The sequence below is a fragment of the Callithrix jacchus genome, chromosome 20, assembly GCF_049354715.1.
Source record: "Callithrix jacchus isolate 240 chromosome 20, calJac240_pri, whole genome shotgun sequence".
NCBI lineage: Eukaryota > Metazoa > Chordata > Mammalia > Primates > Cebidae > Callithrix > Callithrix jacchus.
In genome coordinates this window covers 13,492,615-13,519,088 of record NC_133521.1, presented here as the reverse complement: position 1 = coordinate 13,519,088, position 26,474 = coordinate 13,492,615, and the positions used below count along the sequence as shown (strand labels likewise).

The 26,474-nt window shown below is 35.1% G+C and overlaps 1 protein-coding gene across 1 annotated transcript in view; it reads right to left on the bottom strand.

The window, feature by feature from the left end:
- Positions 1-12,124: 12,124 nt before the first annotated feature.
- The window catches only part of LPCAT2 (lysophosphatidylcholine acyltransferase 2), an 83,476-nt gene continuing 69,126 nt past the window's right edge, over positions 12,125-26,474 (bottom strand). The window contains exons 12-14 of the mRNA XM_035281707.3: positions 22,575-22,673; positions 18,083-18,218; positions 12,125-14,404 (exon numbers count right to left, since the gene is read on the bottom strand). Of these exons, the coding sequence (XP_035137598.1) occupies positions 14,220-14,404; positions 18,083-18,218; positions 22,575-22,673 (420 nt within the window). The 3' untranslated portion in view covers positions 12,125-14,219. The remainder of the gene's footprint in view (positions 14,405-18,082; positions 18,219-22,574; positions 22,674-26,474) is intronic.

Below are 26,474 nucleotides of genomic sequence, written 5' to 3'. Positions count from 1 at the left end.
TGTTTTTTGTGTTTTTTTTGGCATTTCTAGGGGTCGGTGTTAATGTCCCCTATGTCATTTCTGATTCTGTTTATTTGGATCTTCTTTTCTTTATTAGCCTAGCTAGCAGTCTATCTATCTTATTTATTCTTTCAAATAACCAATTCTGGTTTCATTGAACTATTGAATGATTTTTTGGTATCTCAATTTCATTCAGTTCAGCTTTGATTTTGGTTATTATTTGACTTCTGCTAGTTTCAAGGTTGGCTTTCTTTTGTTTTCCTAGTTCCTCAAGATGTGATATTAAGTTGTTAATTTGAGATTTAAAAATTTTTTAACGTGGATGTTTAGTGTTATAAACTTTTCTCTTAACCCTGCTTTAGCTGTGTTCCAGAGATTCTGGTGTGCTATATCTTTGTTTTGTTTTCATTTCTTAATTTCTGATTAAATTTCTTTTTTTTAATTGCATTTTAGGTTTTGGGGTACATGTGAAGAACATGCAAAATAGTTGCCTAGGTACACACGTGGCAGTGTGATTTGCTGCCTTCCTCCCCTTCACCTATATCTGGCATTTCTCCCCATGCTGTCTCTCCCCAACTCCCCACCCCCTGCTGCCTGCTGTCCCTCCCCTATTCCCCCCAACAGACCCCAGTGTGTAGTGCTCCCCTACCTGTGTCCATGTGTTTTCATTGTTCAACAACCACCTATGAGTGAGAACATGCGGTATTTCATTTTCTGTTCTTGTGTCAGTTTGCTGAGAATGATGGTCTCCAGGTTAATCCATGTCCCTGCAAAGGACACGAACTCATCGTTTTTGATTGCTGCATATTATTCCATGGCGTATATGTGCCACATTTTTCCTGTCCAGTCTATCATCGATGGGCATTTGGGTTGGTTCCAGGTCTTTGCTATTGTAAACAGTGCTGCAATGAACATTCGTGTGCATGTGTCCTTATAGTAGAACAATTTATAATCTTCTGAATATATACCCAGTAATGGGATTGCTGGGTCAAATGGAATTTCTATTTCTAAGCCCTTGAGGAATTGCCACACTGTCTTCCACAATGGTTGAACTAATTTACACTCCCACCAGCAGTGTAGAAGTGTTCCTATTTCTCCACATCCTCTCCAGCATCTGTTGTCTCCAGATTTTTTAATGATCACCATTCTAACTGGCATGAGATGGTATCTCAATATAGTTTTGATTTGCATTTCTCTAATGAGCAGTGATGATGAGCATTTTTTCGTATGTTTGTGGCCTCATGTATGTCTTCTTTTGTAAAGTGTCTGTTCATATCCTTTGCCCACTTTTGAATGGGCTTGTTTGTTTTTTTCCTGTAAATCTGTTTGAGTTCTTTGTAAATTCTGGATATCAGCCCTCTATCAGATGGGTAAACTGCAAAAATTTTTTCCCATTCTGTTGGTTGCCGATTCACTCTAGTGACTGTTTCTTTTGCTGTGCAGAAGCTGTGGAGTTTCATTAGGTCCCATTTGTCTATTTTGGCTTTTGTTGCCAATGCTTTTGTTGTTTTGGTCATGAAGTCCTTGCCTACTCCTATGTCCTGAATGGTTTTGCCTAGATTTTCTTCTAGGGTTTTTGTGGTGTTAGGTCTTATGTTTAAGTCTTTATTCCATCTGGAGTTAATTTTAGTGTAAGGTGTTAGGAAGGGGTCCAGTTTCTGCTTTCTGCACATTGCTAGCCAGTTTTCTCAACACCATTTATTAAACAGGGAATCCTTTCCCCATTGCTTGTTTTTGTCAGGTTTGTCAAAGATCAGATGGTTGTAGATATGTGGTGTTGCCTCCAATATTTCTGATTTAATTTCATTGTTTACCCAGAAATCATCCAGGAGCTGGTTAATTTCCATGTAACTATAGGGTTTTAAGCAATCTTCTTGGTATTGATATCTATTTTTATTATGCTGTTATCTGAGAGTGTGGTTAGTATTATTTTTATTTATTTTTTGTATATGCTGAGGATTGCTTTAGACTGATTGTGTGGTTGATTTTAGAAGATGTGCTATGAGGTTATGAGAAGAATGTATGTCTTGTTTTGAGTTGAAGAGTTCTGTGGAAGTCTATCACATCCAGTTCAGGTCCTGAATATCTTTGCTAATTTTCTGCTTCAGTGATCTATTGCTGTTAGTGGGGTGTTGAAGTGTCCTATTATTATTGACTGGTTTATCTAAGTCTCTTCACAGGTCTCTACGAATCTGGGTGATCCTGTTTTGGGTGCCTATATATTTATGTTAGTTAAGTCTTCCTGTTAAGTGTAGTCCTTTACCATTATGTAATACCCCTTTTTGTCTTTTCTTGGCCACTGTTGGTTTAAAGTCTGTTTTGTCTGAAATTAGAATAGAAGTCCCTATTTTTGTTGGTTTGTTTTCAGTTTGCTTGGTAGGATTTTATCCATCCCTTTACTTTGAGCCTATTGGTGTCATCACATGTGAGATGGGCCTCTTGAAGACAGTATACAGTTGGGCCTTGCTTTATCCAACTTGCTACTCTGTGCCTTTTAATTGGGGCATTTGGCCCATTTACATGCAAGATTAATACTGATATGTGCAGATTTGATCCCATCATCATGTTGTCAGCTAGTTATTATGCAGACTTGATTGTATAGTTGCTTTATAGCATCAAAGGTCAATGTACTTAAGTGTGTTTTTGTGGTGGCTGTTAATGGTCTTTTGTTTCATATTTAGCACTTTTCATGTAAGGACTTCTTGTAAGGCAGGTCTAGTGGCAACAAATTCTGTTAGCATTTACTTGTCTGAAAAGGATCTTATGACTCCTTGGCTTATGAAGCTTAGATTCCTGCATATAAAATTCTTGGCTGGAGTTTCTTTTCTTTAAGAATGCTGAATATGCCCTCAATCTCTTTTGACTTATAGGGTTTCTTCTGATATTAAACTTTTCTTATATCTGTTACAAATTGCATAGCACTGGATTAACTTTAGCTACCTTGATAGCTTAATTTACATATTTAATCAATTTATATCAATTTGACTATTGGTTAATTTGGATTTATTTCTACCATGTTGTTTTTGTGATACTTGCTTTTTCCATGTTTTTACGTCTTTTATGCCCTAGTAGTTGCTTAATTTTTAATAAAGTTAAAATTTTAAATTAAAATTCCCATAATAGTTTCCATATTTTACCTGCCATTTCTATTCTTTTAATGGTTCCCTTAGAATCTTAACACAGATAGTTAATAAAATCTAAAGAAATCCATATCTCAATCCTATTCCTGACCAAGGCCTTAAACCTGACCATAGTCCTCTCCTCTTTTATATGTTACAGTTGTGTAGTATTTTAGTTCCACTTTATTACTGATATTTATTCAATGTCTTCTCTTTCTCTTCTTCCTATTTCTTTACAGTTAATTTTTTAAAAAGATTTATCTACCACTATTTTATTTACCATTCTTCCCTGAATTATTGGTCCTTATATCAGGGTTCATTTTCTTCATTTTTAAAATACATACTTTAGATGTTTCTTGAGTAAATTTTCCTTGTTACATATTATATTTCTGTTTGTCTGAAAATAGCTTTATTTTACTCTCAATACTTAAAAACTGTCATAGTAGGATATACCATTCTAAGTTGACAGTATTTTCTCTCAGCACTTTAAAGATAGTATTCCACTGTCTTTTGGCTTCTGTGGTTGCTGTTGACAAATCTAGCAGTGCTACTGACAAATTTGTTCCTTGGTAAGTAATATATTTATTCCTGGCTGCTTTAAAAATCTTCTTTTAGTTTCCACAGTCAAGTATGTTGAACTGAGGTACAGATTTCATTTTGCAAATTTCCCTGGGGCTCATTACAGTTCTGTATCTGAGGGATTTATATTTGTTCACTCCAGAATGGTATTATCTATTAGTTCGTCAAACAATGGTTTTTTTTTTGCCTTTCTTACTACTCTCTTCTCAAATTCAAATGACATGTGTGCCAATTATTCTCATTCTATTGTATTTTCTTTTTTTGTAATTTGTGCTGCATATTTTATTTAATTTTTTGAGACTCTCTGAAGAAGGTATCATCATTCCCATTTTACAGATGAGGAAATTCAGGCTCAAATTAAGTAACTTCAGTAGCACACTGCTAATAAATGAAAGAGGTGGAATTAAATCTAAGTTTTCTAGTTGGGTATCATCCAATCAAACATAGTAAATTTTAAAGATATTTATGAACAAAGGGATGAGGGCTTTTAACCTTCTTTTCCTCATTTTTCTCTCTTTGCCTCTGTATGCTGCATTCTGGATAGTTTCTTCAAATCTATCAGTTTCCTAACTGTTTTGTAAAGCTATGTCAATATTTACAGTTTAACTCATTTTTTAGTGTAATATATAGTTTTATTTTCTAGATGCTCTATTTCTAGAAGACTTTTTCAAATAGATTGGGTCTTTTTTATGATACCATGTTCATTTCTTATAGTTTCATCATTTTCTTACACAGTCTTTAAAATCTTGCTTTAATTTTTATATTCAACAATTGTATAATCCAAAGATTCTGATTTTTTTTCTGATGTTTGTGCTGAGTCTTGCCTTATTTCCTTGCATATTTTGTAATTTGAAACTTTGGTTTGGCTGAGCTTCACTTGGCAATCCAGCACGTTAGGTTGAAGATGTATCCTTCCAGAGATTTACATTTCTATCTAGTAGGCATCCCAGGGAATATATTCTTAATTTTCAGCTGTGGGGTTACATAGATCATATCAGTAAACTTCAAATTTCAAACATGCATGAGGCCAGGTCTATGTTTTAAAATGCTTGGGATAGAGGCAGTGAGGACACTCTGCTTCCACTTATGATGGAATACCTAGTACTTGGTTAGTCCTCTTGCTTTAAAGTATTATTCAAGTGAACAAAATATATCAAAACTATTTTCAGACTTTGGACAAGAGGCCATGAAGGACTATGATTCCCAAGAGAAGGAAAACAAATGAGGTGATAAAATGACCACTCTTGTTTTCTGTCTAGAAAACTTTCTGGACTATTTTGTAGAATGCAAGAGCCCAAACAGAATACAGAAGTATCACTTAGCTAAGGAGACAAAGACTAGAGCCTGAGAAGGCTGAGTTGGTAGGAAAATGTAGAGTATGGTACTCAGAAAAAGGAAGTTGGTTATAGATAGAGCTACAGAAATCTCTATAAGAAATCCTTTATGTCTTTGGTTGATCATTGTCATGAACTGAATTCTGTCTTCATCTCTCTCACCTAAATTCATATGTTGAAACCTTAGCCCTCAATATGTCTGTATGTGAAGATAGAGCCTTTAGAAAGGTAAGTTAAGTTAAATGAGAGCATAAGAGTGGTGTTCTAATGCAATAGGAATGGTGTCCTTATAAGAGAAAGGGATACAAGAGCATACTCTCTCTCTCTCCCTCTACACATGTATAGCAAGAAGAGACTATGTGAGGACACATAAGTAGGCAGCTGTCTATAAACCAGAAACCATCCTTAACAGCATCCTGATCTTGGACTTCTAACCTCCAGAAATGTAAGAAAAAAAATTTCTGTTTTTAAAGCCCCCCCGCCCCAGTCTGTTATTTTGTTATGGCAGCCTAAGTGGATAAATATAACTACTAAGCTGCACATTCTCAGTGCAAGAATCTATGAGGCCAGATAACAAATATCTACTGGGGAAAGAAAAACTACTGAGGAAAGAATATCTATAAAGGAAGCTGTATATTGAATAATTACTGGAGCTCACACAAGGTTAGAACAGATTTTATTTTTGAACAGCCAGAAGGTAGAGACCTTGTTGAATATCCAGGACATTCAAAAGAGACCCCCAGAAAGGCTACACCTTAGGCATAAGGCTAATCTAATCCCAGAGGAAAGAATACTATAGATCTTTTCTTGTAAAACTTTAAAATAAGCCTAGAAAGAATCAGGCTAATCTGCAGGTAAATTAACAACCTGGCAGAACAAAACTCAACACTTGATTTAAGGATGACAGTCAAATCTAGACACTTAATAAAGTGGCATCCATAATGTCCAGAATATAATACAAAATTATCAGACATGTGAAGAAAAAGGAAGTATGACCTATTACTAGGAGGAAAATCAGCTGACAGAAATAGAACCAGGAATAACAAAGATGAAATAGGAAATAAGAACTTAAAACTACATAAAAATATAGTCTAGATGAGAGAATAGGAGTTCTCATTAGCCAAATAGAAACTAAGAAAAGAACCAAATAAAAATTCAAGAAGCAAAAAATGTGGTATCTGTGAAACATTTATACTGCAGAAGACACAATTGGTGAACTTGAAGAGCAACGAAAATTATAAAAACTGAAGTATACAGAAACAGGAAGATGAAAACAATTACCAGAGACTCAGTGACCTATGGAATAGTCCAAATGGTCTCCCATATATGCAATTAGAGGAGAGAAATGAGAAAGATTAGGGGCAGAAAAATTATTCGAAAAATTTTCCAAATTTCATGAAAACCCAACACCTACAGATCCAAGCAGTTCAATAAACCCCAAAATCATAAAGAATATCACACTGAGGCAAATCATAATATAACTTTTCAAAGCTAGTAATGTAAAAAGTAGCCTGATGATAAATTACATACAACAGAACTAGGGAGATAATTTCTCATCAGAGACAATAAAAAGACAATGAATAATATACTAGAAGAAAAAAAGTCAACCTAGAGTTCTGTATCCAGCAAAAATTTTCTACAAAAATGAAGGCAAAATATAGACATATTCAGACAAAAGAAAGTTGAGAGAACTTATTGACAGAAGACTTGTGCTATAGAAATTGTTCAAGGAAGGTCCTCATGCTGAAGGAAAATGATGAAATGTGGAACTACATAAAGAAATGAAGAGTGCCAGAAACAGTAAATATGTAGATAAACATAAAATACATTTCTTTCTCAAAGTCTTACTTTCTCTCAAGGGTAATTGTTTATAACAAAATTAATAAAAGTGTCTTGTGGGGTTTAAAACACATGTAACATATGACAATAGCAGAAATAAAGTAGAGTAAAATGAAAGTATATTGTTGTAAGGCTCACATGCTATAGGTGAAAATATACTATTATTTGAAAGTAGACTATATTATGTTAAAGATACAGTTTAGATGTGAAAGATATTGTAAGCCTTGGAGCAACCATTAAAAATGAGTAATTATATCTAATAAGCCAAAATAAAATATAAAATGATAAAACGTTTAAAAAATGACTAATCCAAAAGAAGTCAGAAAAGGAAGAGAGGGTTCCCAGAACAATGGAACAAACAGAAAACAAAAAGCAAGATAGTAGACTTGGTGTGGTAGTAAACCTAATTGTATCAATCATTACATTAAACATAGGTGGAGTAAATGCCCCAATTAAAAGACAGAAACTGTCAGATAGAATAAAAAAATCAAGGCCTGAATGGGCCATAAATTACTCATTTAAGAGATATATTTTAAAAATAAGGACACAAGTTAATAGTAAAAGAATGAAAAAGTATACACCATGCAAACACTAATGATAAGAAAGTTGGCATGGTTGAAGTAGCTACGTTAACCATAGGGGTATTCTAGAATTAAAGGGGAATATTTCATAATGATAAAAGGGTCAATTCATCAAGACTACATGAAAATCATAAGTGATTATGAATCTAAGGGCAGGACATCAGACAAACTGACTGCTGATAAAATCATGGTTTCAGTTGGCAATTTCAGTATCCCCTTTTCAATAATTATAGAACAAGCAGACAAAAAAAATCAGTGAGGCTATAGAGGACTTATACAGCATTACCAACTAACTGAACCTAATTTACATTTATTGAACATTACATTCAACAAATGCAGAATACATATTTTTTTCAAATGCACATGGGACATTCAACAAGACATATCTAGACTGGGCCATAAAATGAGTTTCAAAACATTTCTTCTTAATCGAAAGTTTTTTAAAAATCAGAGTCTTTCCCCCTGCTCCAACCAAGCACCCAGCCCAAGATAGAAAACTTTCTTCATTGTCTTTCTTTGTCAGAAGACGGATTTTTCCAGTTCATTCTTTTACTGAGTGTCTAACCCTTCATCTCTTTTTTCTCCCCTGAGGTCTCAGTTCAACATTCCCACCTTATACAAAAACCTTGTCTTTTTTCTTCCATAGCCAAAAAATGCTAAGTCCCTTTGTTACTGAGATTCACAAATGTCTAGAGGACAACTGTAACTTTTAGGCTTTTACACAGTTCTGGTTTTCAGCTGCTTTTCACTTTTGGCCATTGAGGATTTCCCTCAGTATGTTGCATGCTCATCTATGCATTTCAAAATATGTTTGTTATATTGTGTTCTGTATTCCAGGGATTTTGTGGCCAGAGGGTTCTCAGGTTATCTAGTTTCCATGTTTCTAGAAGTTAAAGCCTGTCAAATAATTGGTTATTTTAAGGGTTCAGGTTACTTTGGCCTAATCAAAAGTTCCCTCATTTAGAGCCAGGCAGACTTGGGTATGAAATCTAGTCCTGGTATTCACTGGTTATGTAACTCTGAGCAAGTGATGAAACTTCTCTGAGCCTTAATTTACATATGAGTTTTAGAGATCACAAGTCTGGGTTTTCAATTTTGTTGTAAGGATTGTCTCTTATCGTACACAAGACAAGACAAAATAAGCAAAAAAACACGTTATTATTTATTCATTCATCAAATATTGAGTGTTTACTGTGTGTCAGGCATACCTTCTATGTGCTAGGAATAACACAATAAATGTATACACAAGTAAATAATTTCATGTAAGTTTGAGTGCAATAACAAAACAGGTAGTGGGATTGAGAATGTCTGTATAAACAGAATGGGCATTTCTAATTGGTGACTGGAGTTCCTATTGGATGCTGTGACATTTGATTTAAAATCTGAATCAAGATGAAAATTTTCTGAAATTAGATGTGGTGATGGTTGTACAACCCTGTGAATATGGTAAAAACATTAAATTGTATACCTTAAATGGGTAAATTTTATGTATATGAATTATATTTCAATGAAGCTATTTGTTTAAAAGTCTAAATGAAGAAGAGAAAACCTGATAAAAATCTTGGGGAAGAACACTGTAGCCAAGAGAACAGCAAAACAAAAACTCTGAGGCTAAAATAAGGCATTAGCCAGTTTGAAGAAAAGAAAGATTTAATGGTAGGAGTTTAGTGAGGGAGGAGACTGGAGACAGCTGAGATTTAGACCACAGGTAGGAGCCAGACTCAACACTCTATTCAAGGGTGACAGGGCTTTGTAGACCATGTTGAATATTTGGAATTTTTTTTCCAAAATGCAACGAGGGCCTTTGAAAAAAACTAAACTGGAGAAGTGATGTCTGATTTATGCTTTTAAATAGCCACCATGCTTTCCATAAGGCAAGAGAATTTACAGGGCAGAAAAAGCACAAACAGGGAGAAAAGCAATATTCCACAGTAACTAGAATGAAGTCCTAGGTATCCCACTTTTGATTTAGTCCTCAGTTCCTCAAGCCCTACCTTATTTATGATATTTTTATTTTGAGAACAGAGGTGTAACTGAAAGGGCCATCACAGCAGAAGGACTGACAAGAAGTAGAGAATTCATGCTCCATCACTACTCACAAAGGAAAAAAACATAATATCCTGAAGTTTAAACTGTCTCTGATTTCCAGTACTTGGACTACTCATAGAAGGTTTTGGCATTTTCAGCTGACTGAAAATAGGCCATTCTAAACTACCTCTGTCTTCCATTTAAAAACAAAGTCAACATTTGATATCTATTATTCATCAGTAAGAACATATATGGCAGAAGCTAAATCTATAAATTCTATAAATCAGGCAGCTGTGTTGTTTTATATAAATGATGAAAAGTATGGCTTTTGGAATCAGACAAAATTTGTTTTAAGCTTTGTTATTTAATGAGTGACTTAAAATAGTTTTAAATTTTGTTAAATAAGGGACAAAAATATGCTTCATTGAGGTGCAAATGAGTTGAACTGTAAATGTGCCTGTACATCACTTACCACAATGACTTATACATAGGTGGGCACTCCAAAAGGTAGCGATTATGATTATTATCACTTATTGTAATAATTGTTAAGTCTATTACTTTTACAAAGAAAAAAATATTTTGAAAGGTAAAATCTACTAACCTTTAAAAGACATGAACCTGTTAACTTCATGTAAAATTACCTTCACATAATTTTATATGAAGTTAAAATTACCGTACTCTATGTAATCTATAATAATATCAACTTTTTGCTGTAATAAAAGTAGTTTGAAACCAACTTTAATAATTAGAAAATCTTCAGTGAATTTTTCAAAAAGTATAAATAAGTTTCTTAGCAAACTATTTCTAATTATGAACTACTATGGAATATTGAGGGATTTTATAATAGATCCCAAGTGAAAATGAAAATCAAACTCATATGTTTAATATTAGAAGAATGATTACATACAGCTTGTTACAGATTTCCAAAAAACAGTAGGTACACTTTTTAAAATTTACATTCGCAGAGAATTTTAATAACATTGGAAAATGTTATGTTTAAGTGAAAAAGTAGGATATAAAACAGTTTATACATATAGTTATTTTGAAAATGTAAGAAACTGAAAAAAGGTGGAGTAAAATATGTCAAAAACTTGGGAATAGTTGATTTAGGGTGGTAGAAGTAATATGATTTCTGTTTATATTTTTCTCTACCTTTTTTATTTTTATAATGTGCACAAGTTCTTTTAAAATGATAAGAAAATGATAAAGTTAATATGTTGTAAAACACTGGGAGCTGGGTGTTGAAGTGCAAAGGAGACTGTTAGAACATGTTGGGTTTTTTTTCATTTTTTAAATTATACTTTAAGTTCTGGAGTACATGTGCAGATCATGCTGATTTGTTACATAGGTATACACATGTTCTCACTCATAAGTGGGTGTTGAACAATGAAAACACATGGACACAGGGAGGGGAACATCACACATGAAGCCTGAGGGGGCGGGATAGCAGGGTTGGGGGGATTGGGGAGGGATAACATTAGGAGAACACGTTGGTTGTTACACAGACACTTGAAAGTTTGTTGGGAGAGAATGATGACCTAGAAACAAGAGTTACAGTAAATGGGGTTAAAAAGGGCAAACGTTCTTCAGATTTTTATCCTATTACCAAAGTTGGTAATATGTATTTTGAATATATATATGAAGAGGTGCATCTCTATCAAGCCATAACATAGCATTTACTTATCACTCTGATGTAACAATTTAATAAAAAAAATTGAGAAGTTCATTCAAATAAGCAGAAAAGGGGGGAAAAAAGTAACTATGTCTGCTTCCCTACGAAATGGTCTTGTACCAGTATCTGTCTATCCATGTTAACATTTGCTCTATAAGAAACAAACACCCAAGGACTTTTGTAGTAGAGAGTCCATCTGTTCCAATATAGTCAATGCCCTTCTATATGAGCATCAATTAATGGCCTTCACTTAACCACCTTGCATTTGGTAATAATCTGAAGGGGAGAGTTCTTGATTCTGGGAATCGGATGGCATTACTGCTGTGCCTCATGCAGAGAGCAGACCAGATGTCTTCTAAAAGGGAGGCAGTCTCCTTTAAATATCCATTAGAGCTAGCATTACTATCATGCTTAGCCTTCCAAGGCTCTAAAGGCAGTGGCAGAGGAGGACTAAATATACGTCATATAAGCAACTTAGTCTATAAGCAGTCAGTATGTCACTCTCCTTCAACAGAACTGTTTCAAATGAAATTTTTATGGTTTAGAGGTTTTAGGATATATTTTTCACTTCAAAGAGTAATTTTTTCATATTACTATATGAAATCATGGTGCATTTAACTGATTAAATAAAATCTAATTTCTTACTTTACATCTTAAGTAGAGAAAAGCCTCTGTGAAAGAAATCTTTGTTAGCAAGGCATAAAAGCAGAGTCCTGGTCTGCAGTAACATTAATGATCATGACTTGTGTTATTACATAAAATTCAACCAGTCAAAATTCAAGTTCTTTAAGAATAACTATTGTTACTTCAAGAAAAATTTGAGTTTTTCATTAGAGTAAAATCATATTTGACATTTCATAAAGCTTAATGCAAACAGAAATGATTAATCATATTCATAAATATGTAAACATACACTAACCATGATATTAAAAAGGTATATTACATTTGAGACAGAAGGACAAAATCAGAATGTTTTTAATTGCTAAGAATTTTATGTAGCAAGTTTGTTTATCCAGTAACATAATCACAAAATAAAAATATCACACAGAAGTGGAAATAACGAGCATAAAATATTATTTTAAAACAGGAAAACAATGGAATCACTTTCAAGAGCCTCACAGAAAACCTTTAATTTACAATGCTACACTTTCATGATTAATAGGATTAATATGTGGTTTTTCTTTGATAAAAGTAGTCATGACTTTTTAGTATTACATACATTCATTGCATATGACAGACATTATTATAATAAAGATGCACCATTGTAATTACTTAAACAATTATTTTGGCTCATTCAACACCTGTTTAAATAGCTTTAAGACATATGAGAGGCAAATAATTACATATACTTAAGGATGAAATGTTCAGGTATTTAATTATCCAAATACACATTTACTCATTAAATTAGAACACTAACTGCTTAATATGTAAAACTAGTTTGAAATCATGACTCTTAATTAAATTCATACTTCAACATCTCTCATGAGACTTCCCAACTTCAAAAATTACTTAAAAAAATTAGCTTGGGGGTGAATCACCAATACATTCAGAAACATAGCCAAAACAAAGAGTGTTATTTCAAAGACTGAGTTCAGAAAATGAACCAACTATTTTTGTACATTATATTAATAAATTGGTTCTTTGTTGAAAATCTCAAACATGAATGATATGAACAATATGCATGTATGAGACCCATTAAAATGGCAATTCAAAGAAATTATTGCTTAACCTAAAGGAAAAATGTTACTGTTGGATTCCTGCCTGGGGCTTAAATTGCGGTCTTGCATTAATAAAGGTTTTTTGATTCCCTAGCTTTGGGTAATACTTTGAAACTTTTTGTGTTTTCTGTGGAGATATTTCATACAAGCTCTGAAATTTGAGAGTCCAGTTAACAAAATAAAATTCCCACTGGGATGGTAAAATATATTAATTCTAATATGATATAAATAGAACAAATCTGATTCATTTATTGGGCAAGTGCTACATTCTGAACTATCCAACTCAAATTAAATTCAACTCTGTGGCAAACAATTCATTTTCTCATTAGGCAATCAATGCTACTTTCAATAAGGCAATTCCTATTTACCCTCTGGCCACAGCAGTTGTCTTTAAAACCAAGTTCTAAACCTGTAGTTCATGTCAAAGGATATGATTTCCTTAGCAAGTAGTTAAGAAAATCTACAACAGGCCAGCATGGTGGCTCACACCTGTAATCCCAGCATTTTGGGAGGCTGAGGCAGGTGAATCACCTGAGGTCAGGAGTTTGAAACCAGCCTGGTTGACATGGCAAAACCCCATCTCTACTAAAAACACAAAAATTAGCCAGATGTGGTGGTGGGTGCCTGTAATCCCAGCTACTCGGGAGTCTGAGGCATGAGAATCGCTTGACCTGGGAGGTAGAGGTTGCAGTGAGCCAAGATTGCACCACTGCACTCCAGTCTGGGTGACAGAGCAAGACTCCATCTCAAAAAAAAAAAGAAAAAAATACATACAATAGAGATGTATGTTAAAGAGAATATAAGTTCTTACGAAGTTACATCTAATTAACGAAGCTCTCCCTTTCCATATTCAGTGATCCAAGAAACTGAAATTTAAATGGAAAAATGAATCTGTAAAGTTATGGGTGTAAAATTCTCAGATTCTTCATTCATATTTCCCGAATGGAAAAGGATTAGAGATAACAGAGTATTATTGATTTTCAGAGGAAAGTAGATTAAAAAGTGTTTATAAAAACTTTATATGGTATTGCTCAATGCTCACCAATAGTAAGACTATTGCATTCATTTGTATATGCAAATTAAACCAGAAAATTCATAAAAACATATGTATCACCAGTAAACTAATCAGTAAAGTACAATATAACACAAAAGAAAAAGAAATATTGCTTTTCTCCAATAAAAGCAAGGTTAATAAAAATATTTTTAGTAAGAAAATCTGTGATTTTCATTTTTAGACTTTTCCGATTTTAAACATCATTACTATAGCAACACATTAAAAGTATTATCAATAAATGCCTTTACAATTTCAATGAAAACCTACTGTGTTTTCCTTATTGGGAATACTGTTTTCAGTCATCTTTTTTGTCTGAGGTACTGTCTTCATGCTTTTCAGGGCTGACTTTATTACTGGTGATGGAGGGAGCTGTCTGGACTTCTTTTGGTAATGAAAATACATGGCATGTCTGGAGTTCTAGGTATGTTGTAAATATCTTTGCATATTCTGGGTGCTTTAAGGCAAAAATTTTAAATTCCTCTAGAAGAGAAAGAAAAAATAAGTTGGGGTGAATCTTCTTTTGGCATGATGCAGATTAATAAATGACTCTGATATTGCAATTATTACAAAAGTCTACTACTCAACACACAAACACTGTTGATGAAAATACAAGTTATACAACCACTTTGGGAGATAGTTTTCCCATTAGCTAGTCAAGTTGAAGATATACATACTCTTTGACCCATTAACTCTACTCTTGAGGTATATAACCTAGAGAAATTTGTGTATATTGTGCTCTGAGAGACATGTATGAGAATGTTCACAGCAACATTATTCATAATAGATAAAAAATAAAAACAACTTGGATGTCTATCAACAGTAGAAATACATAAATAAGTTGTGTCATACTCATGAAACGTAAGGCTATATAGCAACGAAAATGAATGAACAGCTATGTAGTAGCAACATGGATTAATTTTAAAGCCATAATGTTTAATGAAAAAAGCAAGATATAAAAGAAAACATAATTGTATGAGTCTATTTATGTAAAGTTCAAAAACATAGACAAAACTAAAATACAATATTTAAAGATACATACTTTTGGAGTGAACTAGTAAAGTAAAATAAAGCAAGGCAGAGATTTCTTTTTAAGTCAGGATAGTTAACCCCCTCCTTTAAGAGAGAGGTAGAGGTGTGGTTGGGAAGAGGCACACAGGAGTTTCCGGAGTTTTGGAAAAGCTCCATTTCTTGACTTGAATGGTAGTTACACAGATGTTCACTTTATAAAACTTCATTGTGCTTTATATGCTTTACTTAGCTTTCTGTATTTTTGTTATTTCCAGCAATTAAAACGTGTTTCAAAAATTCTATTACCCAGCACTTTCTATAAATGGCTTCTAAAACTATTTGAGCCCTTAACTCTAGTACAGAAAAATACACTCTTAAAAAGCTGAGCCTAGATTTATAATCAATAATGGATATCAATAATAATAGGAAGTGTACCATATAAAATAATCACACCACAAGGACTGCAAATAGAGGAGCTCTTTTTATCTCAAGTGTTTTAGGTGCTGAGGTAGGGCTATTAAAGGCTTACTCAGCTAACTATCAGGATCTGAACCTCAACTCTTCATAACCTGGAGTTTCTGAAATATTCTGTCCTCTATTTTGATATCCCTCCATTCTCTTCTTTTTGTTAGACAAAACTTGATTGAGCTTATTAGAGCAAAGACAGCATGGTCTTTGAATTTGCTGCTATTTGGTTCAATAATAAAAGAATTTTAACTCAATGTCTTATTTATATACATTTACTCTTTAAAAATCATCTGATAAGCAAGTCTGCTTCATGACACATTAGACTGCCTAACTCTTGAATATAAAAATAGGTCTTAGTCTGCAATGACCCCTGATCATGCCACTGCACTCCAGCCTGGGCAACAGAGCGAGACTCTATCTCAGAAAACAAATAAACAAACAGGTCTTAGTGATAAGGAAGTCACCAGATTGAACCCAAATCATTATTTGCAATTGCAATGTTGTTTTGCATTAATAGACCACTTTTTCTTTCTAAATCAGGCAAACTACTAATTGTTCTTTTTTAACTGCCAAAATAAAGGTTCTTGTTTCTAGGGATACATTATAGAAAAAGAAATCAAAATAAATACAGTTTCATCTACATGAGTCTGTTTCAGTGATGGAGACATAGAAGACTTAAGTGACCTCGAAGATAACTGAGCATGACAGTTGATCTATTGAAACAAAGAACTTTAATTTCAAGACCTGTGCTATGTTCAAAAGATCAAGATCCTCTGCTGGGATGTCAGTGGCATTAAAGAGTAACTCATTTCGGAAAGTCCTGTGATTGGCTCTAAGTGGAATTTGAGCATTAATTTAGATAATGGAAAACCGAAAATAAAAGTAATTTAAGGCAGGAGTCCCCAGTCTTTTTGGCACCAGGGACTTGTTTTATGGAAGATAATTTTTTCATGGATCGTAGAGGGAATGGGGGAGATGGTTTTAGGATGAAACTGTTCAACCTCAGATCATCAGGCACTAGATTCTCATAAGGAGTGTGCAACCTAGATCCCTCATATGTGCAGTTCACAATGGGGCTCATGCGCTCCTGTGAGAATCTTGCCTCCACTGATCAGACAGGAGGTGGAGTTCAGGCAGTAATGCTCACTCACCTGCCACTCACCTCCTGCTGTGCAACTCTGTTTCTAACTGCCACAGATCAGTACCAGTCCATGGCCCAAGGGTTGGGGACCCCTGATTTTAAAGGGTCACATTTAAACAATTTAAATGGCCACATTCATGACAGATAACAATATCTACTTTTTAAATAAAATTACACTTAAATACTTGGAACATTCTTGAAAAAATAGCAGATTTGCCTAACATTGGGAAAGGGGAGACATTCTGTGTACTACGCAAAGAAAAACGATGAACTCCAAAAACAAAGCAGATTTCCCTGAAAAATTACTTAATTTGACAGGTTATTATGGGTACTTACAAATCATTTTTAGTATAAGCTTCCATTGAAGTAGTTATTCCAAATAGTTTTTCAAAATTTAGTAGTTTAGAGTAATAGAGAGGCTTACTTATGAAAAGAAAATAGCTAAGGAAGAATCAGTACACATGAGTTTATGACTCATAACTTTCATCTCAGTACAAATACTTCCCATTTTATTTTATTTTTTTTAAATGAACTCAATATATTAAGTGCTCTAGGCATTTAATTGCCTAAATGACAGTAATTAAAAACAGAGAGTAAGAGAAGTATGTAATCAACTTTTCCCATCCCATGAAAGTTAACAAGCTGAAACTCTTGAACACCATAAGGAAAGAGTAATTAAAGAGTCTCCCTCCAGCCTCAGGGGAAAGACTGAGGAAGATAAGCCAGCTTGACATCCATGACCAAATCAAATCCAAGACAGGGAAACAATCTTCTTGGCCTCTCCATTGAGATGTCTTTCTCAACAACTGCACTGTGAATATAGAGAAATCGATGTAGCATCCTTCAGCCCTATGCAGCTTGTTTGGATGGGTGGACTTGAGACATCAAGAGAAAAGACATTTACTGATAGATAGACCTGCCACTGTGCCACAAGGTCTTTCTCCATGATAGACCCTAACTCATAGGAGTTGCTATCAAGATGGCGTGAGACAAGGAATGTGAAAACTTACATAGGTCACTAATAGCAAACATCAATAAATGGTTCAGTTGCTATTATCGTTGGTGCCTCAGTCCACGTTCCTTTACCATAGTTGCAACCTATCTGGTTAACTTGTTCAATTTTGCCTGGCCACACCGATGGTAGAAAGCACTAAGGTGTAGAGTTAATAGTGCAGGCTACAACGCCAAACAAACTGTTTTGGTTTTTGAATTGTGGCTCTGATGTTCTTTAGCTGAATTATCTTAGATAAGTTACTTAAATTCTTTGTATCTTAGTAAAATAAGAATAATTAAGAATACTGATAAGATAGGATTGCTATAAAGATTAAACAGGTTGATATACATAAAATGTTTAGTAGAGTGCCTAGCATATAAGTCCTCAGTAATTAGTACCATTACTACTGTTATTACGTGGTCATCATTATTACTATTATGTCTATTATTAATATAATTAGTTAAGAGAAACAGTACTCTTGAGCAGCAGTCCATAGTCTGGATGTCCTCCTTGTGAACTAAGTTAGGAGGCCAAGTTGCCTACTCACCGTAAGAAATTGAGTACCCTTGGGCTATTTCCTTGAAGAGACCAGAAACATCAAGGTCAGGCACTCCAAGGGAAGCCTGTAGAATGGTGGAGAACTCTTCCTCTGTTATATAGCCATCCTCATCAACATCAAAGAGCTGAAGAAAATAAAATGTAAGAATTAGCTCCTTCAGGGTCATAGTGGTGGGGAATAATCTTGGAAAATAAAGTCTTTAATAATTCAAACATCTACTGTGGCATGGGCTAGAAATATGTATATTAAGAAAGTATCACCTCTGCTACACTCACAACACCTGGAGCTTGGTTGACAGAGACAGGATTGAAACAGGAGCTATACCAATCAATGGTACATAGTACAAAGGGACAGGGGAGCTCCATGGGGAACAGAAGACTTTACAGGAGTTGATATTTGAGTTGGATCTTAGAACATGAAGAGAAGTTCACAAAATATATAAGGAAGGGCAAGTGATTGTCTGGAGCTCCATCCAGAAGATAGAGAAAAACAGGAATTAGATTATGGCGGACATATAATTCCTCACAAAATCCTGTAAAATTATAATGGGAGTGGAGGTGGTGTGATCCTATGAGAACTAAGAAAACTCTTTGAGGGAGAGTATGGAAGATGAATTGGGAGCAAAGAATTGATAAAACCGGAGGCAGGAAAACTAATTAAGAGTCTGGGGTTGAGAAGCAGGAAGGACAGGAAGGGAGAGAATTCATAAAAAGCAAAGACAGGACTTGCATATCAATAAGGGGTCTGTAGTGATGGAAAGGAAAGAAGTAAAGATGATTGATGTCTTCTAGCTTAGGCAACTGAGTAAAAGCTGATTACATTAACCAAAGTGGGGAAACAGAACAAGTGTCAAATGAGGCCAAGAGTTAGACCTAGAGAGGTTAAATTTGAATCAGAGGTGCCAGGAGTAAATCAGAGATTCAGCATATCATTTTAGGAAACTGATGAGTGCTGAGTTATAAATCTGGGTAAGAACGGAAACTATGAGTATGTTTGAACTTATCTGCAGAGAATGCACACAGTAAAGCAAAGGCCTGCGAACAGCAACAGTTGAGATATGAGTAGTGAAAATGAGTTCTGACAGAAAAGGCTTAGAAGAAGCAGTCAGACAGGAGAACCAGGAAATAAGAGCATGCCTCTTAGAAGCTAAGGGAATGTGTTCAGGAAAGAGGAAGAGATGCTAACAGTGGGCCAACAGAGCAAAATGCCATAGGAAGGCCAAGCAAGGAGTTAAACAATTTGTTGGATTTGATTATTAGACGATCCTGATGACTTTAGTAAACAGTTTCAGGGAACTGGAAGCCAGACGGTAATGGGAATCAAGAGATGAACGGAAGTGAAAAGCAGAGGCAAGAAGAATGGACTCTTCATTTTAAGAAATTATGAAACAAAGGGAAAGGGATACTTGGGGTAGTATCCAAGCACAAAAGAGGTTGTTTTAGGAAGGGAGAGATTGAATATGTTTTTAGGAGGAGGGGAAAAGGCAGTAGAGTGGGGGAGACTGAAAGTCATGAAGCAAAATAAGGATAACTGACAGATAATTAATATCCCTATTCAAAATCTTCTCCTGGGTCTTAAGAATTTTTACTGATATGAGTACTTACTTTTTAGAAGCACTGATCAGAAGTGTTCAAACCACTTTACATGTATGAACTCACTCAATTCTCACAATAGTCTTATGGTAGGTGCCACTGTCAGTCCTATCTTACAGATTGGAAAGCTGAGGGGCAAGGAAGTTAGGAAGCTTTTCTCAAGATCACACCACTAGCAAGTGGTACAGGGGGCATCCCAATCCAGACAGATAATATCTAGAGTTCCTGATGTTGAGATTTCTACTTCTGACCAAACACAAGATCAAAAATAGAGAAAAACGAGTATTAGATAAGGGGTAATGACCATGAAAAAAAATAATAAGCAAACATTGAATAGCATTTTAATGGTCCATAAAGGGTAGAAGGATAAAAAAATATAACTTGAAGTTGAGATTTGTTGGCCCAGTAGACAAAGCTCTGGCTTCAAGTCTACTTCCTACCACTCAGTCCCAAGTTAGGGGATAAAATAGTTGGAAAGTAAAAAGTGAATTATATCTGTTTTCACAAACTATAGACCTTAGGCTCTTCATGGGCCCTGGACTTCACACAGTAATTGCCAGAACTCAGTCATAGCTCCCTCCTTACAAGCTCTAACCTTTCTTCAGAGGCCTTCCATGCCTAAACAGTTTGTACCAACTCATCTGAACAGTCTAAATTCGTGTCAGGTTTGGTGCTTTGGTGTCTGTCACTTCTCTGTAAGTTACATGGTCCATACTAGAGACTTTTACTTTCTCTACATGTGTCCTCTGCCATAACTCCCCTCCCTAAACTCTTCGATTTCCCTCACTTACTCGTCACTCCCCACTACATAGTTCCTAGATCTAAGGTAAACCCCATGCATGATCTGTACTCTGGTAAAAAGTTTAACACCCCAGTTTCCTTTGTTATGGTGACTGATATCTCCCTATTGCACAGAATAATGTGGAATCTTAATGAAAACATTCTGTCTTTCCCATCAAAAACATGGCCCAAGACCAGCTGGACCCTCCCTGAAATGTGCATTATGAACAGAGTTGGAGTTTGCTCATTTTAACTGCAGTGCCCAGGGAGGGTGTACGGCTGTTCCTGCAGCCAGGACCTCTGAAGCTGCCTGGCTGCAAGGTTTCCCTTGAGTCTACTCCCTGGCCTTATAAGTAATTCCACTTTGGCATCAGTCAGCCAGTCTATCTTACTGCTTGCAAATGAAGAATCTTGACTAATATTCTAACTCTAAGTGTCACTGTGAAGGTGAAATGATATAAAAGATGGGAAATTAACTGTGAAGTGCTATCCAAATAAAAGAATGTAAAAGAATCCTATATGTAAAAGGATACTACTAAATAAAAAGTGTGCAAAAATACTTCCAAAACATAAAACACACTAGAAAAGGAAGGTTAAAAAATAACCAATGTAAGCATAATTGTTGCTTTACTGGGAAAAAAAAAAGCTAATTATAGTTTTAAGCCCTCCTTTCTTCCCTTCCCCTTCCCCAAACCAGGGTCTAGGCTAGATAAAAATCTCAGTTTCTTTCAAAACATGATTACCGTGATTAAGGGCCAAATTTTCTATCAGGTCTTTCATTAGTAAACCAAAATGACCATTTGCTCAACTAAACTTATAATTACACATACAATCCGAAAACAGAAACAGAAATATCTAGATCAGAAAAAGTTAGCTATGTGTGTAATTTTAGGTTTTATGCTGAATAAGTCAGTAAATGCTGAAAGGTTTAAACTCTGGAAAAAGTCTGGCCTTTGCCTTATGACCGTCTGCTAAGCATCAACCATTTAGGTTCTTTATAGGCCTAGCATTTAACTCAGTTTAAACCAATCCGAAATAAAAAGTAAACTCAGGGGCTCTTCTGTCAATGATAGTACACATAAAAATTCCTAAGACTTATCTCAAGTGGCCTCTAAGACATAAGAAAGAGCTCTTGGAAGAAGAAAGTCTTTCTAGATAACAGAGGGAGAAAAGACTTCTTGGAATTGCAGTGGGATATTCTCCTCCAAGAAAGCCAGGAAGAGGTGAGTAGAAAACAGAAATAGAGAAGGTCTGCAGCTTTTCTGTTGGACAAAAGCAAGGAAACTAAGTGGTTGTACAACAAGAGCCAATATACACAGCTCGGCAAGACAAAGAGAGAAATCAAGTTTCTCTTTGACTTGAGAGATGACCATGCAAGCTTAGAACTAAAAGGGAGTATCATATTTAAACATACTGATTAGATGAAGCCCCTTTACCCTCAGAACAGAACATACATTTTGGGAATGTATTCTTCCCTCTTCTTTCACATTTGTAAGTAAATGGTCCTCAAAATTCAAACTTTCATCAAGCTCTGTGGGGACCAGGGAATGAATTTTATTCATCAGCTCCCAATTTAGATCCCTGTATTGCTGTGAAAATATATGTGATACTACAGGAAGACATGAGGGATAGGAACTTGGGACATTTATGATGGAGTTCACCAGATACCACAATGAAAAACAAATTCCATTAAAAAACATACCACTGAAAATATCACTGATATACAGAATGAGAAAATAAGGATAGATCAGAACTTTCCAGAGAGTGAATTAGGATGACTAGTGACAGGTGGTGTTTATTTATAAACTTCCCTTTGGGGCTTCAAAATGGGGAAGCTGAAAAGAAATAACTTTTTAAGTTAATTTATGAAACCGCCTGTTCTTCAATCTTGATGCTGTTAATTAGGCTGCTTTTAAAGACTTTTTGCTTAATGAATGCTGGTTTTCTTTATTCTCAGTAGCAACTGACCTAATCACATTATTGTCCTGTACATGTCACAGCAGATCTATAAAATCATGTAATAGATTCACTGAGTTTCAAATAATACACTTAGAGTCAACACTTGTTTGTGAGGCAGACCAAGATGCTTTCAGTGGGGCTGACAGTACCTTAAATGCCACCTGGATGATCTCCTCCGTGTTGGCAGGGTGGCACAAGACAGCCAAGCCAATCACATACTCTCGGAAGTCGATGCTGCCATCATGGTTCTGTGAAGGGATGGGAGAAATCAATTAGGAGGGCCACTAATGGAATTACTATTAATCCTACAGCAAGGTGAAATTCAGGTATGTCTTATAGCTCAACATCATCCATTCACTGCTCCTATTTGGAGGAACGTCTAATTGAGATGGAAGAGCAAGCAAGTAGCCCAACTATTACCAAGAAGGAAGAAAAATATATTTCCTGTTTAGCAATAAATATAAACCTTTTGGGGCCATTTATCATGGCTCTATGGCATCCAATGTGGGTTCTTGAGCTCAGTTTTGCCATAATGGGAACCCCTCTAGGAGGCAGGACCTGTGAGTTTCATCCTTTGTGGAAATGAAGTGCTTATTTTGCCATTACTGGTGGTCCTACCATAAAGACCAACACCAAAGGGTCATTAAGGGTCCTAAAGGGTTACTAAGCATTCTTCCACATGTGGAAAATAAAAGGATAAGAAAAAGGGCAATAATCCCAGCTATACTTTTCTTTCTTCCAGGCTTAATCTGCAGTAAACCAGGAGCAACTGAAGTAAACTTGGGCAACTTTAATAGTCCTGGGAGACATCATCCCAGAAGATCTTGTATTTCTAAGCCAATGAAAATAAAGCATAACTAGTACAATACACCTTAGAAGGCATTTCCTGATGGCAATATAAAGGAAGAAATTTATCATTGTAATTTGGGCTGACTAAACAGGGAGTTTTCCCTGTGCATTAACTGTTTACCTAGACAGGAGCACTAAAGAATATGAAAACGGAGAGAAGAAAGCTTAGGAGAAAATGAAGAAAGAGAGACTGAGATAAGGCAGACAGTAGGGAGGACTGAAGGGAGACAGATCAGACAGAGAACTAAAAAAGAAAGAGGGAGCAGAGGAGAGAGTACAAATGAGATGGAAGTGTTAGCAAAAAAGATAGCAATGTGGAGGTAAGGTAGGAGGAGGGAGAAAGAGAACTGTAAATAAGTACTTGATTATAATACCAGGTGTTAGAATCATTTTGGCAGCAAATTTTTCAAGTGATAAATTCCCAGATAAACTATCAACTAGTAACAACAAAGCTAGGGCAGTACTTAATTTGATAGGTTAATAATATTTGACTCAACAAGAGTATGACATTCAACTGACTCAGTATCTGAACTTTAATCAAAAGTTCCTTAAAGGCAAGGGCTTTCTTTGTGTAACAGTGTATTCTCATTCCCCAGCACAGAGACAAGTGATAAAAACAACAACAAAATAACATTTTCTCATCTACCTTTACCTACTACTCTAGGTTTATAGAACTTTCACTTTAAAACACTAAGGCAAGCATTCTTTGCTGGGGTTTCATTAATGAATTTGGGGAAGAGAGAGCTGTGAAGCCCCTGAAATGGTATGCAATTTTTATGACATCTTTCTAGAGAAAAATGTTGTAGCTTTTATCAGCTCCTCAAAATAACCAAAACTCAAAAAGTTAAGAATCATTTTCACCATATTACTTTATCTTACTACAGGGTGGAAACTAAAAGGAATAATAATTTAATCTCACTTTCTCACCAGAGAAAGTAGAAACAGAGGTTTTGAGATTTCCCTAAAGTAACGACGTTTATTCCTGAAACAAACATTCAAGTTATCTGATTTCCTTTGGTCTGACTACCAGTCTGTCAAGGAGCTGTTCCCCTCACCTTTTCTTTAATCAGCTTTATTTGTGTTGATTATATTTACATTCAACAGGATGCATCCGTTTAAAATGTACATTTTAATGTGTTTTTTGTTTCTTTTAGAGATATGCTCTTACTCTCTTGCCCAGGCTGGAGTGCAGTGGATATCATAGCACAATCATAAGCACGCTACAGCTCAAACTCCTTGTCTCAGGAGATTCTTCCACTTTAACCCCCAGAGGAGCTGGAACTACAGGCGTGTGTCACCACGCCCGGCTTATTTTGATGTGTTTTGACAAATGTATACACCATGGTAACCACTGTCACAGTCAATATCCACATTTAATCACTCTAGAAGTTTCAGAGAAGGCAGAGTATTAAAGGAAACCATTTCCTTCTGTGCCACCACCATTTAATTTTATGATGCACTCTGGAGGGCTGTTTTTACTGAACCTTAGAGGTTGAGGATGTTCTTGAACCATGGCTATATTGCTCAACATAGATACATTTCTTCCGTAATTAGCTTTTTCCACTAAGCAACAGAGAAGTCTTAAATAGAAGTTCTTAAGAACAGATCTAAGAATGATTTATGGACATTGAAGTTACTATTATAGATTGTCTGTATAATTGGAAATACTACTTTGAATTTATGTTGTATATTTATTGTGAGACATCTAGTTTTTATCTATACTACCAAATCCTATGCATAACACAGGTCAAGCATCATTAAGTTATTTTGCAGATGGAGAAATGGAAATGTGACAAACTCTTAATATATCCACTAGTCATAGAACAAGGTAACATTCTAGACCCCTAATTTTCACTAATAAATGAGTGATTTTGAATGACAAAAGAATGTTAAAGCAGACTCTTGATGATCACAAGATTATCTGGATGTTTTCATCCTGGTAATGTGAAGAAAAAAGCAGCATGGAAATTTTTCTGAGAGATTATATTATTGGATTAGTAAATCAAACACTGTTAAGATTCCAAATTCAGAATAATAATATTTAGAACTGGAAGGAATCTTATAAATCATCCATTCAACTTCTTAATTTTTACCAGTGAAAAAAATTAGACAAAAGTTTCTCTTGAGGTCACAAAACTCACTATTGCCATAGCTGCAATTAAAATTTAGGTAATCTGGCTGTTTACTAAAATAAATAGCCTGATAAAATATACCCTCAAACAGATAAAAATTATACAGCAAAATATACTCTTTTTAATTCTTAAATTTTGAAGCAGTATCCTAAGAATTATTCCACAATCTTTGGTTCTTTTCTTTAAAAACCTACTGAGATCCCCAGGAAGAATTATGAACTTAATAAAAAAAAAAATCTAGACTTGAAAATATTTCAGGGCCACATTTCAAAGGAAGAGGCCAGCTCTTTGGAAGGAGGCCATAATCCCTCCATTAACTGTCCTAGTCTGGAGCCCAGGGAAGTCCAGAGTTGGAAGTAAGGTGTTGTATTGAGTAACTGCATATAGAAGGGATAATGGTCTCACAGAAACTCCAGACAGAGGGCCCCATCCCTTTTCTGGGAGTCAGCAGGATCAGAAAAGCATGGAATTGTGTCTGGGTGGAGGTCACTGCAAGTTCATGGCCCCCCAGCACCTTTCATCTGCTCAGTCACACATCAGCTTTTAGGGCAAGCAGGAAGTTCTAGGCTACTTGTTCAAATATTGTTCACTTAAAACTCTTGAAAACATAAGGAGCGATTCTTACATGTCTGATTCTTAGGTATCAGTTCCTTCTAGTTGTTTCACAGTTGAATTTATTCAACATCTTTTTTCATGTGAAATTAGATAACCTGTTACAGCTTTTTATGTTTAGCAAAATTTAAGGATATGGTTTTGAAGACATTGTGATAAACTCCCAAGAAGAAGGACTATTTTCCTTTCTTGTGTTTTAACTGATACATATCATCCCTGAAAATGAGAGATAATGTCATCAAAATAATTTAAAATGTTTACATAAAACAGAATTTACTTGGCAGCAACCAACAGACAAAAGTCTTCACATCTTCAAAGATAATCTATAAATCCAAAGGAGTATTACTATTAAAATTCAGTAAGTTCTCAGTTACGCAGAACAGTATGGGAAGAGGTATTCTATTTAACTGAATATTCTGATTAAGAGCATATTTCTACCCACATACATAATTGTAC